At 51.0% G+C, this 13,924-nt stretch overlaps 1 protein-coding gene across 1 annotated transcript; it reads left to right on the forward strand.

The window, feature by feature from the left end:
• The first annotated feature begins 8,800 nt into the window (after positions 1 to 8,800).
• Positions 8,801 to 10,362, forward strand: LAGE3 (L antigen family member 3). The gene is made up of 3 exons (XM_004443357.3): positions 8,801 to 9,345; positions 9,668 to 9,796; positions 10,041 to 10,362. The coding sequence occupies exons 1-3, from the start codon at positions 9,137 to 9,139 to the stop codon at positions 10,153 to 10,155; spliced, it is 453 nt and encodes a 150-aa protein (XP_004443414.1). The 5' UTR covers positions 8,801 to 9,136; the 3' UTR covers positions 10,156 to 10,362.
• The last annotated feature ends 3,562 nt before the right edge of the window (positions 10,363 to 13,924 follow it).

The raw sequence follows: 13,924 nt of genomic DNA on the forward strand, positions 1-13,924 counted from the left end.
TTTGGCTCATAATAGTAATAGCTGGCAAGTATCCCTCCCTGGCTCTTGCTAGGTGCCAGGCACCTCGCACAAAAGATGAGACAGCCGAGGCTCCTGGCAATGAAGTGATGGAGCCAGAACCTGAGTCCAGCCAGCTTCTAGAAGTGCCTCAGGGTGAGAAGGAGAAAGGGGCTGTTTGGAAGGGTTCCAAGGGATGGGCTTTGGCATTTTGTGTTTAGCCCACTGAGAATAAACCCTCGAGCGACTCCTTTCCAGGCCTGAAAGGAGAAGCAGCTGGCCCCTGCTGCCCAGTCCTGTCACCTGACCTCTGGCAGGTCCAGCATTGGTGGGAGGCCAAGTGGCAGCCAGCCCGGAGCCCCCTCAGCTGCTGCAGCAAGTGCACTCGACGCAAGATATGCAGGTTGGGGAATCGGGGATGAACGTCGCCCAGCTCTGCAGTATGACTTCAAGCAAGTCCCTGTGCCACGTTGGTCCCCAGCTGTTGACTCTGCACAATGAGGGCCAGTCCTTAAACCTCAGTCAATTTCCTTCATCCTTACCCCAGCCCTGGGGTGAGGAGTTGGCAGTGATCCTCCCTCTCATTTTCCATAAACAAACTAAGACCAAAAGCCAAGCGATGGCCAAATGTGGCCCAGAGATGGGGTGTCCGAGCCTTTTGTGTCACAGCTCTTATGTGGGCACCCCCTCCCCCGCTTGTATCCTCCTGGACACGGGCAGTTCTCGCCCCTTAGGAATTACAGATCACTGGCTTGAGGTCACTCAACGAGGCAGTGCAAGAGCTAGGCCTCAGCCAGGCCCCTGTACCCTGCGCTCACCCATAGCGTGGAAGGGATCCTTCCCCTGCCACGTGTGTACAAGGGCTTTCACTTTGCACACCCCTCACTGCCTGAGACGAATCCTCGGGTGCCAGGGACGGGGAAGAAGCATGGGCTAGTGGCACTGGACCTCCCACCCTCCCTGGTGTGTGGGCACTAGAGGTCATCTACGAGCCTCCTTCTTAAAGGAGGGCATCCGGGGTGGTTAAGGCTGGAAGGAAGCTGCCCTCCAGCCTGGGCCTCTTGGGGCAAACGCTGGGTCCCCGGGCTGGGAAGATGAACAGACGTCTGATGGGCAAAGGCTTTGAGGAGCAGACAGAAGCCCCTGACCCCAGTTGAGAGCTGGGAATAGCAAACAGGGCCCACTTAGGAGCCCGTGTGGTCTGGCAGCTCATGTGACAGACTTAGCAATGCTCTCATTTCTTTTGAGTCAGGAACTTGATGTTGAAATTTTAAATCGCACTCAAGGTGAATGTGAGACTTGGACTTTTATCCAAAAGGAACTATATTAGCTAGGCTGCTTTTGGTTTCCAATAATTGATTTAACCGTAAAGGAAATTGATTTAAACAATAAAGGAAACTTATTGGTTTACGAAACTGAGAAGTCCAGGGGTATTGGCAGCAGATGAACAATTTCAGCAAATGCCCAGTTTCTTCCTACCTCCCCTCTGCATTCTGCAGTGTCTGCTTCATCCCAGGCCGCTGCCTCAAGATCCAAATATGGCTGCCCTGAAGCTTCCACTGAATCCCTCGTTCACAGCCAGCAAGGTGCACCTTCTCGCCCTATAGTGTAGCTTATTTCTCAGATGCCCCCAACAAATAAACGCTGTCCTTTCATTGGTCAGAACTGGGTTGTGCCACCAATCATTTTGGCTGGGCATGAGGTGGACAGTGGGAGGCCAGCCCCCTGGACACCCATGGGCTGTGGGAGGGAGAGAGGGTTCAACAACAGCCAGGTCCTCAGGAATGGCTGGTCCACTGTAGGGGAGTGACACACGCAGATGCAAGTTTCAGACAGACCCTAGAGATGGTCATTGAGTCCCTTGTGCCAGCACCTCTCGGCTCGGAAGTGACAGAGCCATCTGGTGGTTAGGAGCCATTCACTGGGCAGTTGGACACAGGGACAGGAGCTCGGCGGGGCTGGACATGGAGACTGGAGTGGAGTCTTCAGGGTGTGTGGTGGGAGCCTTGACGGAAGAGCTGACTGGCACCCAGGCCCGGTCCGATTCCAAAGCCCTGTGCAGCCTTCGACGATGACGTTCAGGAGTTACCTGTGGACAGGGTGTCCTAGAAGCTGTGAGGACGGATGAGATGGCTTCCCCGAGAGTGTGGCATGAAAAAAGGAGAGGACTGGACCTTGAGGAACTTTACCAACTGGTAAAGGCCGAGGAGCATGCTCAGACACAAGGCCACAGGGAGAGCTCAGTGTCAGAAGCCAGGAACGCCCCTCCAGAAAGGGGGAGTTGTCCAGTGCTGCCAAGAGGCAAAGTTAGGGCAGGACAGAGCCACCTCTGGCATTAGTAACAAGAAGGTCATCCGCAATGTTGAGGGGCAAGAAGCAGTTGCAGGATGGGGAGGGGAGGAGTCAGTGATGGTGACTGACTGGGGACCCCTCATTCCAGAAGCTTGTCTGTGCAGGAGTATGTAGCTGTGGCGGGGCAGGGATGGGCAGGTCGGAGGCTGGCAAACAAGAGAGGGAGGAAATGCTGCAGGGATGAGAGATGGGAGGCCCTGGTGCCGGGGAGGCTCTGGGTCCTGGTCTCTGCTGTCATGAGAGGAGACTGAGGACTCCATGAGAAGATGGAGTGGCTGCAGACTGCACCACACCTTTGCCCCTAGAATCTGGGGGGTGGCCCCGTGTACACTTGCAGGCCCCAAATGCTGAGATCCTTCAACAGGGGTCAGAATGTTTACTGCAGGCATGGTGCTCCTCTGATCCAAGTGTCCACCTGGGTTGTGGGTGCTGACCCACCGCTACCCCTTGTCCCCTACCCACTATGGTGCCCTGAGACCTACAGCCTGCCCCTAGGCGAGGGGCCTCAGGACAGTCCCTGAGCCCCAGGGACGTGGTGCAGCTTGCAGGCCCTGTTGTGATCGCAATGATACTGGGAGACAGCAGAATGAGGGAAGGGCCCAGTTGAAGTGGCCTCTCAGACAGAAATGGTCTGGCACCTGGAATGAGATGCTTGTGGTGCCGTTTTGCAAGGGCACATGGGAGGAGGAGCAGACTCAGAGGAGAGCAGCATTTGCTTTGGGGTGGGGCTCATTGACTTGGAGGTGCCCAGGCGACAGATTAGCTGTGCCCACAATTTGCTGGCGCCTTACAGGCCTGGCCAGCTCCAATAGGTCTGACAAGGCTGCTGCTTAGCCAGGCCAGGCGCTCCCAGGAGCAGATGCGGCAGCTGTGGCTGGCCTCAGACCTCCAGGCCCTGAAAAGCCTGTGGGAGAGACAATGGCCTCTTTTCACCAAGTGGAGCAGAGCGGCCTCCGTGGGCACCTGGGGACTTGCCCCTTCCACAAGCCTCTGGCATTCCTCATTTCCCGCCCTCTTCTGCCCTCACTCTCCTGCTTTTTCTTTCACTTCACTGCTCACTCCTTCTCTGGCTCCTTTGCTGGTTCTTTCCTCCCACACACTCCACCTCTTAATGTTGGGGGGTTCCAGGGCTTTGTCCCCAGACCCCTTTTCTTCTCTCTATTATTCCCCAGGGGAGCTTGTCCACCTTCATTTCCATTTCTTTTTTTTTCGCTTGAGGAAGATTGTCCCTGAGCTAACATCTGTGCCCATCTTCCTCTATTTTGTATGTGGGACGCTGCCACAGCACGGCTTGATGAGCCGTGCATGGGTCTGTGTGTGGAATTCGAACCTGCGAACCCTGGGCCACCAAAGTGGAGCACCCAAAGTTAACTACTATGCCACTGGGCCACCCTTCATTTCCATTTCTATGCTTCACTCCCATGTCTGTGGCTTATCCAGGCCCTTCTCCTGAGCTCCAGGCCACATCTCCAGGGTGGGACTCCAAGACAGCTCTTGGCTCTCCTGCAAACACCTCACTCATTCCTTCAGCACACACTCACTGAGTGCCTGCCATGTCCCAAATGCTGGCAACACTGAGACTGAAAGACACAGTCCCTTCCCTCTTAGCACCCATGGCCAGTGCTGGGCAGCCCCTCAGCACCCACATTTTCTCCACGACCTGGCTCAATGAATGGCAATACCACTCAGCCAGGCTTTTAATGACAGGAAGTGGGAGGCCACCTTTGCCTCTCCCAACTCTCCCTTCTCCATCGGCAATCTGTCAACAATATTTTTAGAAGAGTCCAGAGCAGTTACCTTGTAGAATGTTCTAGAGTCTGGATTTGCCTGATTCCTTCCTTGTTAGATTCAGCTTAAGCACTTTGACAAGTTGCTTTCCTTCCCCCTCTCCCTCAACAGCATCAGCAGGCACTCGGGGTCAGGTGGTCCCACTGTAGGGGAGGCTCGGTTTGTTTTGATCACGTGGTCAAGGTGGTGGCTGCCAGGTCTCCCCGTTGCAAAATTGCATGTTCTCTTCTTAATGCACAAGTATTCTGGGGTAATACCTTGAGACCCTGTCCATATCTTGTGGGCAACAATCCTTATCTAATGGTTTCACCAACCAAGGATGAGCCTGACCAGAAGGAATTGCATTGGGGGCTGCAAAACGGTGGTTTTCTGATCCTTTTTTTTTTCCTGAGGAAGATTTGTCCTGAGCTAACATCTGTTGCCAATCTTCCTCTATTTTGTATGTGGATCGCTGCCACAGTATGGCTGCGGATGAGTGGTGTAGGTCCACGCCCAGGAACTGAACCTGGGCAGCTGAAACAGAGCATGCTGAATTTAACCTCTAGGCCATGGGGCTGGCCCCTCTGATGCTTTCCTTCTTTCTACAATTGTTAGTTGGCATTTCTCTATGAAGAGCTTTCCTTTTTCCCTGCTCTCTTTTCTCAATTATCATGGTGGATGCATCGTTTTTTTTTATTCAACAACTTAGAATCCAAGAGTGTCATTTTGGGGTCATTTTTATTGGTCTACTGCATTCATGCAGTACTGTGCATAAATCATATCACTGTACAGTGCAATGGACCTTTAAAGTGAACACCCTATGTATCTATCCCCTCCAGACTGAAATAGAGAATACCACCAGCACTCCAGCACCTTCCCTGGTGCCCCCTCCCAGTCATGCTCCTCTCCAAAATGGTTCATATTCTTTTAGATGCTCAAGTTGTTCTAGCTTTGCTTCTCTCGGGTTAGCTCCTGAGTCCCTTTGACATGCCTCATGCTTCTGTTGTTCAAGCACTTCCTGACTTTCTGGCACTACAAGGTGCTCCAGGCTCAGCTTGTGTATTTCTTACCCCAGCCCTAGAATCCACCATTTCTTTTTTGTTTTTTTTTCCCCCCAAAGCCCCAGTAGATAGTTGTATGTCATAGTTGCACATCCTTCTAGTTGCTGTATGTGGGACGCAGCCTCAGCATGGCCGGAGAAGTGGTGTTTCAGTGCGCGCCCGGGATCCAAACCCAGGCCGTCAGCAGCGGAGCACGCGCACTTAACCGCTAAGCCACGGGGCCGGCCCAAATCCACCATTTCTCCAGGGAGCTCTGGTCCTTTGAGTGGAGAACGATACTGAGAAACCAAGGTCTGAGTGCAGGATGTGTTCATTGCTACTGGGGTGTCACTGCTTCTAGACTTTTTCACTGGCTCAAACTAGGAAATATATATATATATATATATATATTTTTTTTTTTGGTGAGGAAGATTAGCCCTGAGCTAACATCTGTTGCCAATCCTCCTCTTTTTGCTGAGGAAGATTGGCCCTGGGCTAATATCCGTGCCCATCTTCCTCTACTTTATATGTGGGACGCCTGCCACAGCATGGCTTGATAAGCAGTGCATAGGTCTGTGCTCTGGATCCGAACCTGTGGACCCTGGGCCGCTGAAGCAGAGCACGTGAACCTAACCACTATGCCACCAGACCAGTCCCAGAAATATATATTTTTATGAGTTCATACTGCGGGGCCGGCCCAGTGGCACAAGTGGTTAAGTGCGTGTGCTCCCCTGTGGTGGTCCAGGGTTCACCGGTTTGGATCCTGGGCGTGCACCGACGCACCACTTGTCAAGCCATGCTGTGGCGGCGTCCCATATAAAGTGGAGGAAGATGGGCACGGATGTTAGCCCAGGGCAAGTCTTCCTCAGCAGAAAAAAAAGAGGAGGATTGGCAGATGTTAGCACAGAGCTGATCTCCTCACACACACACAAAAAAGAGTTCATACTGCAATCCCTAATTCCAATCCAGCATCACAGTTCTTTCTCACCTTCCCCCATTCCACAGTGAGAATTCTGGTTCTCGACATCCATATATTTACTCTTTTGCTCTACCGGGTGGAGTCTATCTTAAAGCACACCCCAAAGAGCTCCACAGTGACCTCATCACTACCATTGCCAACGACGAACATACTAAGAGGAAAGCCAATTCTTTTGGTTCTTAGAATACATCCCATGAAAGCAGTCCAGTCAGAGAGCTGAGTTGAAAGGCACCTAAATTGTTTTCTGTGTGGTTTGGTTATCAATTGGATATGCAGTTAGGCTCATTTGTTTTTGTTTTTATTCAATTTTAGCATTTGATTTTTTTCACTCTTTCAAATGTATTTTTGACCACATAAAATATTTACATGGTTCAAAGTCAAAAGTACACAAAAAGGTATATTCCAAGAAATCCCATACCCATCTGAACACCCTAGAGGTGACCATTTTCATTAGTTTTGCGTTTCTCCTTCCTATGTCTTTTCTTTTTTTCCAATAAGCATGTGTGTGTCCTTTGCACTCTGCTTTTTCCACATAACAATATATCCTGGAAATCATTTTATTTTTCATTAAAGATTTTCATTCTTTTTTACTGCTGCTTAGGACTATTGTATGAATGTAGCATAGTTTATTTCACCAGTTCCCTGCTGACGGACATGTACCTTGTGTCCAATAGTTTTCCATTACCAATTATGTTACAGTGAGTGGCTCTGTGAATGTGTTGTTTCATATTTGTGAAGTAACATCCTACATGCGGGATTGCTGGTTCCAAGGCAGTGCTCCAGTTTTGTACTTAGTTAATACTCTGTTTCATTCAACAACCAACAAACCACCTACTGCATAAACTGCACTGAACACGTACCAGTGATGATATATCAACAATACAGAAGAGAACAAAACGAAATTATAATTTCAGATTATTAGAAATGTTATGCAGCAAATTGAAATGGGCAAATGTGAAGAAGCGTGCTGGGGGTAGTATGTCAGATTGGTGATCCAGAAGCCCTCTCAGAGGTGACATTGGAGCCAAGATCCTAATGACAAAAAGGAGCTAGCCATGGGAGAGTTTGGGGACATAGTCTTCCAAATAGCAGAGTAAGTGCAAAGGGCTGAGGGCAGGCCACCCTTGGTCAGTAGCAGAGAGAAGGCCCCAGAGGCTGCAGAGAATGAGAAAGCAGGCAGGTGGGGTCGGAGGAACTGGGAGCCAGGTCACACAGGGCTTTTATAAGCTATGACAGGGAGTTTGGATTTGATTCCAAGGGCAATGGGAAATCGTTTTAGGATTTTAAGCAGGGACATGATATGATGTGATTTATATTAAAAATTAAGAACCGATTCTGTTGTGTAGAGTACAGGCTGTGGAGGTGCAAGGGTAGAAGAAAACCAGTCAGGAAGCTGTTGAAGGAGTTCAGAGAGAGACGGTGGCTCCCACAGGGGACTAGCAACGGAAAGGGAGAGAAGTTGGCTGATTTAGCATCTATTTTGAGGAGAGAGCCAACGAGATTTGATGATATAGTTCAGATTCATGTCCTTCCTTTTGATTACAAAGGAGGAAAATAGAAAAGCAACGACAATCACCACCAAAAATTTCATGTCACTTTAAAAACATATTTTTTATTAAAAATGTCATAAAAGATTACTGTCAAAAATTTTAGGGAAGGCCGGCCCCGTGGCTTAGCGTTTGAGTGCGTGTGCTCTGCTGCTGGCGGCCCAGGTTTGGATCCCGGGCACGCACTGACGCACTGCTTCTCCGGCCATGCTGAGGCCGCGTCCCACATACAGCAACTAGAAGGATGTGCAGCTATGACACACAACTATCTACTGGGGCTTTGGGGGAAAAATAAATAAACAAATAAAAAAAATTTTTTTAAAGTTTGGGAAAACACAAAAAATTTAACAACACTCACAATCCCATCACATCCAGATAACAAGTGTTTACGTTTTGCTGTATTGTTCTAGGATTTCTATGCATATAGACAGTAATTTCCCTAATTGGGATTTTAGTGATTTTAGTCTTGCATTCTGATGGTTCTCACTGCCACTACTTTATTTCAGGTCCCTATCATTTGTCTTCTTGCCTCCATGGGGGCCTCCCTGCTGGCAGGCTTGACCTCCACATGGCCCACTTAGTGATCTTTCTAAAACTCAAATCTGATGGGGTCGTTGCCCCCTTTAAATTCCCCTTTGGTTTCTCCACCTACATGGCCAATGGGGCGGGGTGCAGAGCAGTATCCCTCGGGGACTATCCAATTCCACCTCCCTCCACAAATCACTGCCAGGACATCAAGCCACATCTCTTGGGGGTATTGGGTCCGGGAAAGAGATAAGGCGGGAAACCGGCCACACATCTGGCGCCCTCACACGAGGTCTTGCGGGGCGGGGGGTGGGGGGTGGGGGGTGGGGAGCGAGGTGGTGAGGCAGGACCGGTTGCGCAGGCGCGCTGGGGTCACATGTCGTTCTAAGGGGCAGAGCTTCATGAAGGAGCATTCATTGGCTAGGTAGCCAACGGGATGTCTCGGGGTGTGGCAGGCCTGCCTGGGCGGGAACCTGTCGTCCTTCCAAGGAATCAGAAGGGGTCTGTTTGCGCAGGCGCTGTGGGGATCCCCCGTGGCACTGGGCACTAAGGTGCGGAGCTTGGTGAGGGACTGCTCATTGGCTAGGTAGCCATGGGGTCTCCCGGGGCCCGCGGGCGGCAGGGCCTGCTGGGCAGGAACCGAGGCCTCACTAGGGGCCTGTTTGTGCAGGCGCCCTGGGGTCAAGTCATGCGCGAAGGAGTGGGGCTTCTGCAGGGAGCCTCAGTTTCTCAGCAGCCAACGGAGTCTCCGAGAGCCTCCAGGACGATCGCTTTGGCGGAAATCCACCACGCGCCCGGCGGCCTCACTAGGGCCTGTTTGCGCAGGCGTGCGGGGCGGAGTCAGCGTGAGGGGACGGAGCTTTGGGAAGGAGCCACAGTTCCTTAGGCTCCCGCGGAGAGGGCGGAGTCGAAGGCGGAGCGCGGCGGCCATGCAGGCGGCAGACGCAGGCGCAGGCGGTGCGGCGGGCGGCGCCGAGGGCCAGGACCGCGAGGGTGGCCACGGCCTCCACGGCGGTGCAGGCGCGGCGACCGCTGCAGCCAGGGGAGCTCCGCGTGTCACGCGAGCACAGCACGCACCAGGGCCAGGTGGAGACGCCACATCCATAGCCAGAAGGCCAGAAAGCCGACTACACATATTGTATCCTACCGGAGGGGACAGCGGGGAATGGTCTGGGGGCTGCCTGCGGGCGGGGAATGACGTGCAGAGGGACAGATAGGTAGGTGGCAGCATGGGGGCGGAAAGGGGAGCGGGGGGGAACCGGGGACGGCTGGGGCTGGGATTGGTCTGGGGGGGAAAGAAATGAGAGTAAAGGGGAATGGGGTGGCTGGGGAGGACTAGGGCCACGGGTGGTCTGGAGGGGGTGGAAGCAGTCCTGAAAGGAGTGAGACTAGTCAGGGTGGTCTGAGAGGGGGCCCGAGGCACAGAGTCTTTATGGATGGTGCCTTAACCGAATCTCCAGCGTCCTCAGGGTGCCTTTCCCGTCCCCCTTGGAGGCGGAGATCGCCCATGGGTCCCTGACCCCAGATGCGGAACCCCACCGAGGGACGGTTCGGAAGGAGCTCACAGTGATTGGCAGCGTCCTGGCGGTGTAAATTCTCGGGGCTGGGTAGGATTAGCAGCGGGTGTCCAGGCCACCTGGGGCGCTCTATTGGAGACACGGAGACACGGGTTAGGTCTAGAGAGGGGACGTGGTCCGCTAGACCCGTCTCCGTCTGAGGGGGCGCTCTAATGCACATAGCAAAGGATTCGGTGTAATGGATGCCTGAGAGGCAGAGCAAGGAAGGGGAGGAGTTACCGCGTCCAAATTGATTTTCTTTTTCCCTCACTTTTAGCCGCTGGAAAGCTGAAGATTCTCGCCTCCTCCGAATTTCCATCATCAACTTTCTTGACCAGCTTTCCCTGGTGATGCGGACCATGCAGTGCTTTGGGCCCCCTGTTTCCCGCTAAGCCTGGGCTGGGAAAGGGGGCTAAGGTCTAACCTCCTGTCCCTTCCTAGGCAGTGCATCTTTCCTAGGCGGAAGATTGCTGCAGTCGCTGCCACTTTATTATGGGGCCCTAATGTTTTGCTTTTACTGGCCTTTGGGCACTCAGGGTCCACTTGTTTCGTTTGGTGATTCAGTGTTCATTACAGCAGAAAATAAAACTGAGCAGCTATTCCGTGTCTGAGTTCCTTTTCAGCTACTGCACCTCCTAATATTCTTGTCTTTGTCCTCATGGTGCGGGGGCGGTTCTGGGATTCAGATAGTCCAGTAGGACAAGGCAATTGAAGACAATTTAGGAAATGGAAGAAGGTGGGTCTTGTCATTCAGTATTAACTACTGTCAACATTTTGGAATATTTTCTTACTTTTATACTTGTATTTCTATAGTAAATAATAATATATAATGCATGATATTTTGCAAGTTTAGGATTTTTCCTGATATTTTTCATCTAATATGAACTTTCACTCTTTCTAAAAATTCTTCAAAAGCATTATTGAATAAATGCATAAAAGATAAATTGTAATTATTGAACATTTAAATTATTATTTTTGTGTGTGTGAGGAAGATCAGCCCTGAGCTAACATCCACGCCAACCCTCCTCTTTTTGCTGAGGAAGACAGGCGCTAAGCTAACATCTATTGCCAATCCTCCTCCTTTTTTCCCCTTTTTCTCCCCAAAGCCCCAGTAGATAGCTGTATGTCATAGTTGCACATCCTTCTAGGTGCTGTATGTGGGACACGGCCTCAGCATGGCCGGACAAGCAGTGTGTCAGTGTGCGCCCAAGATCTGAACCCCGGGCCGCCAGTAGTGGAGCGCGCGGACTTAACCACTAAGCCACGGGGCCGGCCCCTAAATTATTTTCAATTTTTGCCCTATTATAGGTAATGATTCAATGGAATTCTTGTATATAAATCTTTGCATTGGGCCGGCCCCGTGGGTTAGCAGTTAAGTGGGTGCGCTCTGCTGCTGGCGGCCAGGGTTCGATCCCGGGCACGCACCGATGCACCGCTTCTCCGGCCATGCTGAGGCTGCGTCCCACATACAGCAACTAGAAGGATGTGCAGCTATGACATACAACTATCTACTGGGGCTTTGGGGGAAAAAATAAAATTAAAAATCTTTGCATGAATGATTGTTTCCTTAAGATAGATTATAAGAGATAGGATTACTGCGTTAAATATTTACTATCTATTTTTTAAAGCTCTCAATCTACCGTGAAAAATTGCTCTCTAGCGAATGTACCCTCCCACCAGAATGCTGGTTTCCCACATCCTTGTCACCATTGGGTCGCCTCAGCAAATTTTTTTAAAAACTTAGTTTGCATGAGAACAACAAAAAAACAAAAATTCTGGAATAGGAGCTTTGTGGCTTACTGGCCTTGTCAGTAAGTGAAGAAAAAGTGAAGAACTGCTGTGACAACTGTTTAAGCCTTTTGTTGGAAGAAGTTAGTTCCCTGTACAATATGTTATATCCTGCAGCCTTGCTAAACTCACTTATTCTGGTAGCTCCTTTATAGAATCCATCAGATTGTCTATATAGGTGATCGTGTCTGCAAATAAAGGCAGTTTTTCTTCTTTCTTTCCAATCTGGATGTCTTTCTTTTATTGCTTGATTTCTCTCCTCATTATAGGTTGGGTTTTCCTGCTGCTCTGCATGCCTGGTAATTTTCGATTGGATGCCAGGCATTATGATTTTCCCTTGGGTGCTGCGTACCTTTGTATTCCTCAACATCTTTATGAGCTTTGCTCTGGGATGCTGTTAATTGACTCGGAAACAGTCGGATCCTTTTGAGTCTTGCTTTGAAGATTTGCTACGTGGGACCAGAGCAGCTTTCAGTGTCAGTCATTTTTTTCCACACTCCTGAGGCGAGACCCTTCTGAGCACCCTGCCCGATGCCTCCTGAATTATGAGGTTTGCCATTGTGGCTGGAGGGGACGGAAGCGGGGACAGCTGCTAGTCCCTGTCCTGCTTGAGTGCTGGGCATAGTTACCTTTCATCCTTTCGGGGCAGGGAGGTCTCCTTTCCCTGGCCTCCCTTGCGTAGTGTCCTCCTACACTTGTGCTCGTCAGTGGTCTGTGGAATGCTCCCTGCGGAGCATGCAGGGTACTCCCTGCGGGTATGCAAGGTTCTGTCCCTCTGCTGCTCTCTCCAGTCCTCTGTCCCCGCCAACTCTAGGTGCTCAGAATTTCAGTTCTATCTCCTAAACTCAGGGTCTCTGTTGGGCCCCATCAGGAAACTCTCTCTCCAGTCAGTCAGCTGGGGCAACTGCAGGGCTGACCTGTTTGTCCTCAGCTCCCAGAGATCACTGTCCTTCCCCGCCTGATAGCTAGTGTCTCCAAACCTGTAGTTCAGATCTGCTGTCTGGTTTTCTGGGGTGTTTCAAGTGGGAGGGTAGGTGTGGTCCCTCTTACTCTGTATGCCTGGGCGTAGTCTGCCACTGCAGAACTTGGAGAGCTCTGATGTTGTGGGTTGGAGGGAGAGAGATGTTGTTGATGGGGTTGGTGGCAGTGGTCCTGATGATGATGAAGAATCTCACCTGACAGCATGCCATAGCTATAGTGGCTACAGCAAGGGTCTCTTTCTCTTTTTTTAAAATCATTTTTAAGACAATTATAGATGGACAGATGAGAATTTAGCTCTTTTACACCAATATCCACTCTGCTTCCCCTCTTCCTTCTCCCAAAATGGTTCTATGCCATTCATTTCTTGGGGTTTCTATTTTCCCTGAGGTTAAAAATTGCCTTGTTTAGTTTTCTATTGGCTTAGCTTCTCTTATCGCACAATGGTAATGTTTAAAACCATCTTCCTTGGTGTCCTCCCTCCTCTTCCTGTCTGGGTCTCTCTAGGTCACCTGCCTGCACAGCTGTCATCCTGGGCCTTGCCTTTCTCTGGGCTGGAATCTTGAGCCTGGATCACATAGCTTTCCCTTTACTCTTGCGCCTCTTCTTTTCGTTTCCTTGTCTGTGTTGGAAGCCAACTTTAGTGAGGTCTAATTTCCACAGGCAACTTCCCTCTTTTTAGGTGTACAGGTCCAGGATTTTGGCAAACACATACAGGTGTGTAACCACCACCACAGTCCACTGCCTTGGCCCCACAGGTGGACTGCTGAAGCTGCTGGTGGCTTTAACACCTAAGTCAGGTCACGAACTGCTCTGTTCCAAACCCTCCCTGGGCTCCCCTCTCACTCAGAGACAAAGCCAAGGTCCTTACGGTGGCCTGCAGAATCCAGTGTGATCTGGACTGCTCCCTCTCTGGCCTCCTCCCCTCCCCTCTCCACCTTGCTCACTCTGATCCAGCCACATTGGCCTCCTCCCCTTTTGTGAAACGCACCAGGCCCATGTCTACCTCGGGGCCTTTGCCCTGGGCTCTTCCCTCTCTACAACTCCCTTTCCCCAGGGTTCCGCCTGGCTCACTCAGATATCATTCCTGGCCACTCCATTTAAAATTGCATTCCACTTTCTCCTCAGCCTGCATTACTTTAACAGGTGTGGGGCATAAGAGGTAAGTGGGTGCATCATGATGGAGCTACAACTGGAACAGTAAAGAATTGTCAGACATGAAGGAGTTTGGGTGCAATGAAGCCACTGGAGAGTTTTAAACAGAGTGGGACAAGATATACCTTGTATCTTACCAGGATCCAGTGCCTCCAACATTGAGACTAGGCCAGGGGGTGGAGAGGACAAGGCAGAAGCAGGGAGACTGGCACCCAGGCAAGAGTCAAGGGTGGCTTAGAC

This window comes from Ceratotherium simum, chromosome X (assembly GCF_057802395.1).
Source record: "Ceratotherium simum simum isolate JZ-2026a chromosome X, ASM5780239v1, whole genome shotgun sequence".
Lineage (NCBI taxonomy): Eukaryota > Metazoa > Chordata > Mammalia > Perissodactyla > Rhinocerotidae > Ceratotherium > Ceratotherium simum.

Bases quoted from the DNA above. Each gene is read 5' to 3' on its own strand.
- LAGE3 (XM_004443357.3), top strand. From the start codon at position 9,137: ATGCAGGCGGCAGACGCAGGCGCAGGCGGTGCGGCGGGCGGCGCCGAG. The intron at 9,346-9,667 runs GTATCCTACCGG...CCGAATCTCCAG, and splicing joins GAAAGCCGACTACACATATT to CGTCCTCAGGGTGCCTTTCC. The intron at 9,797-10,040 runs GTAAATTCTCGG...CCTCACTTTTAG, and splicing joins ATTGGCAGCGTCCTGGCGGT to CCGCTGGAAAGCTGAAGATT.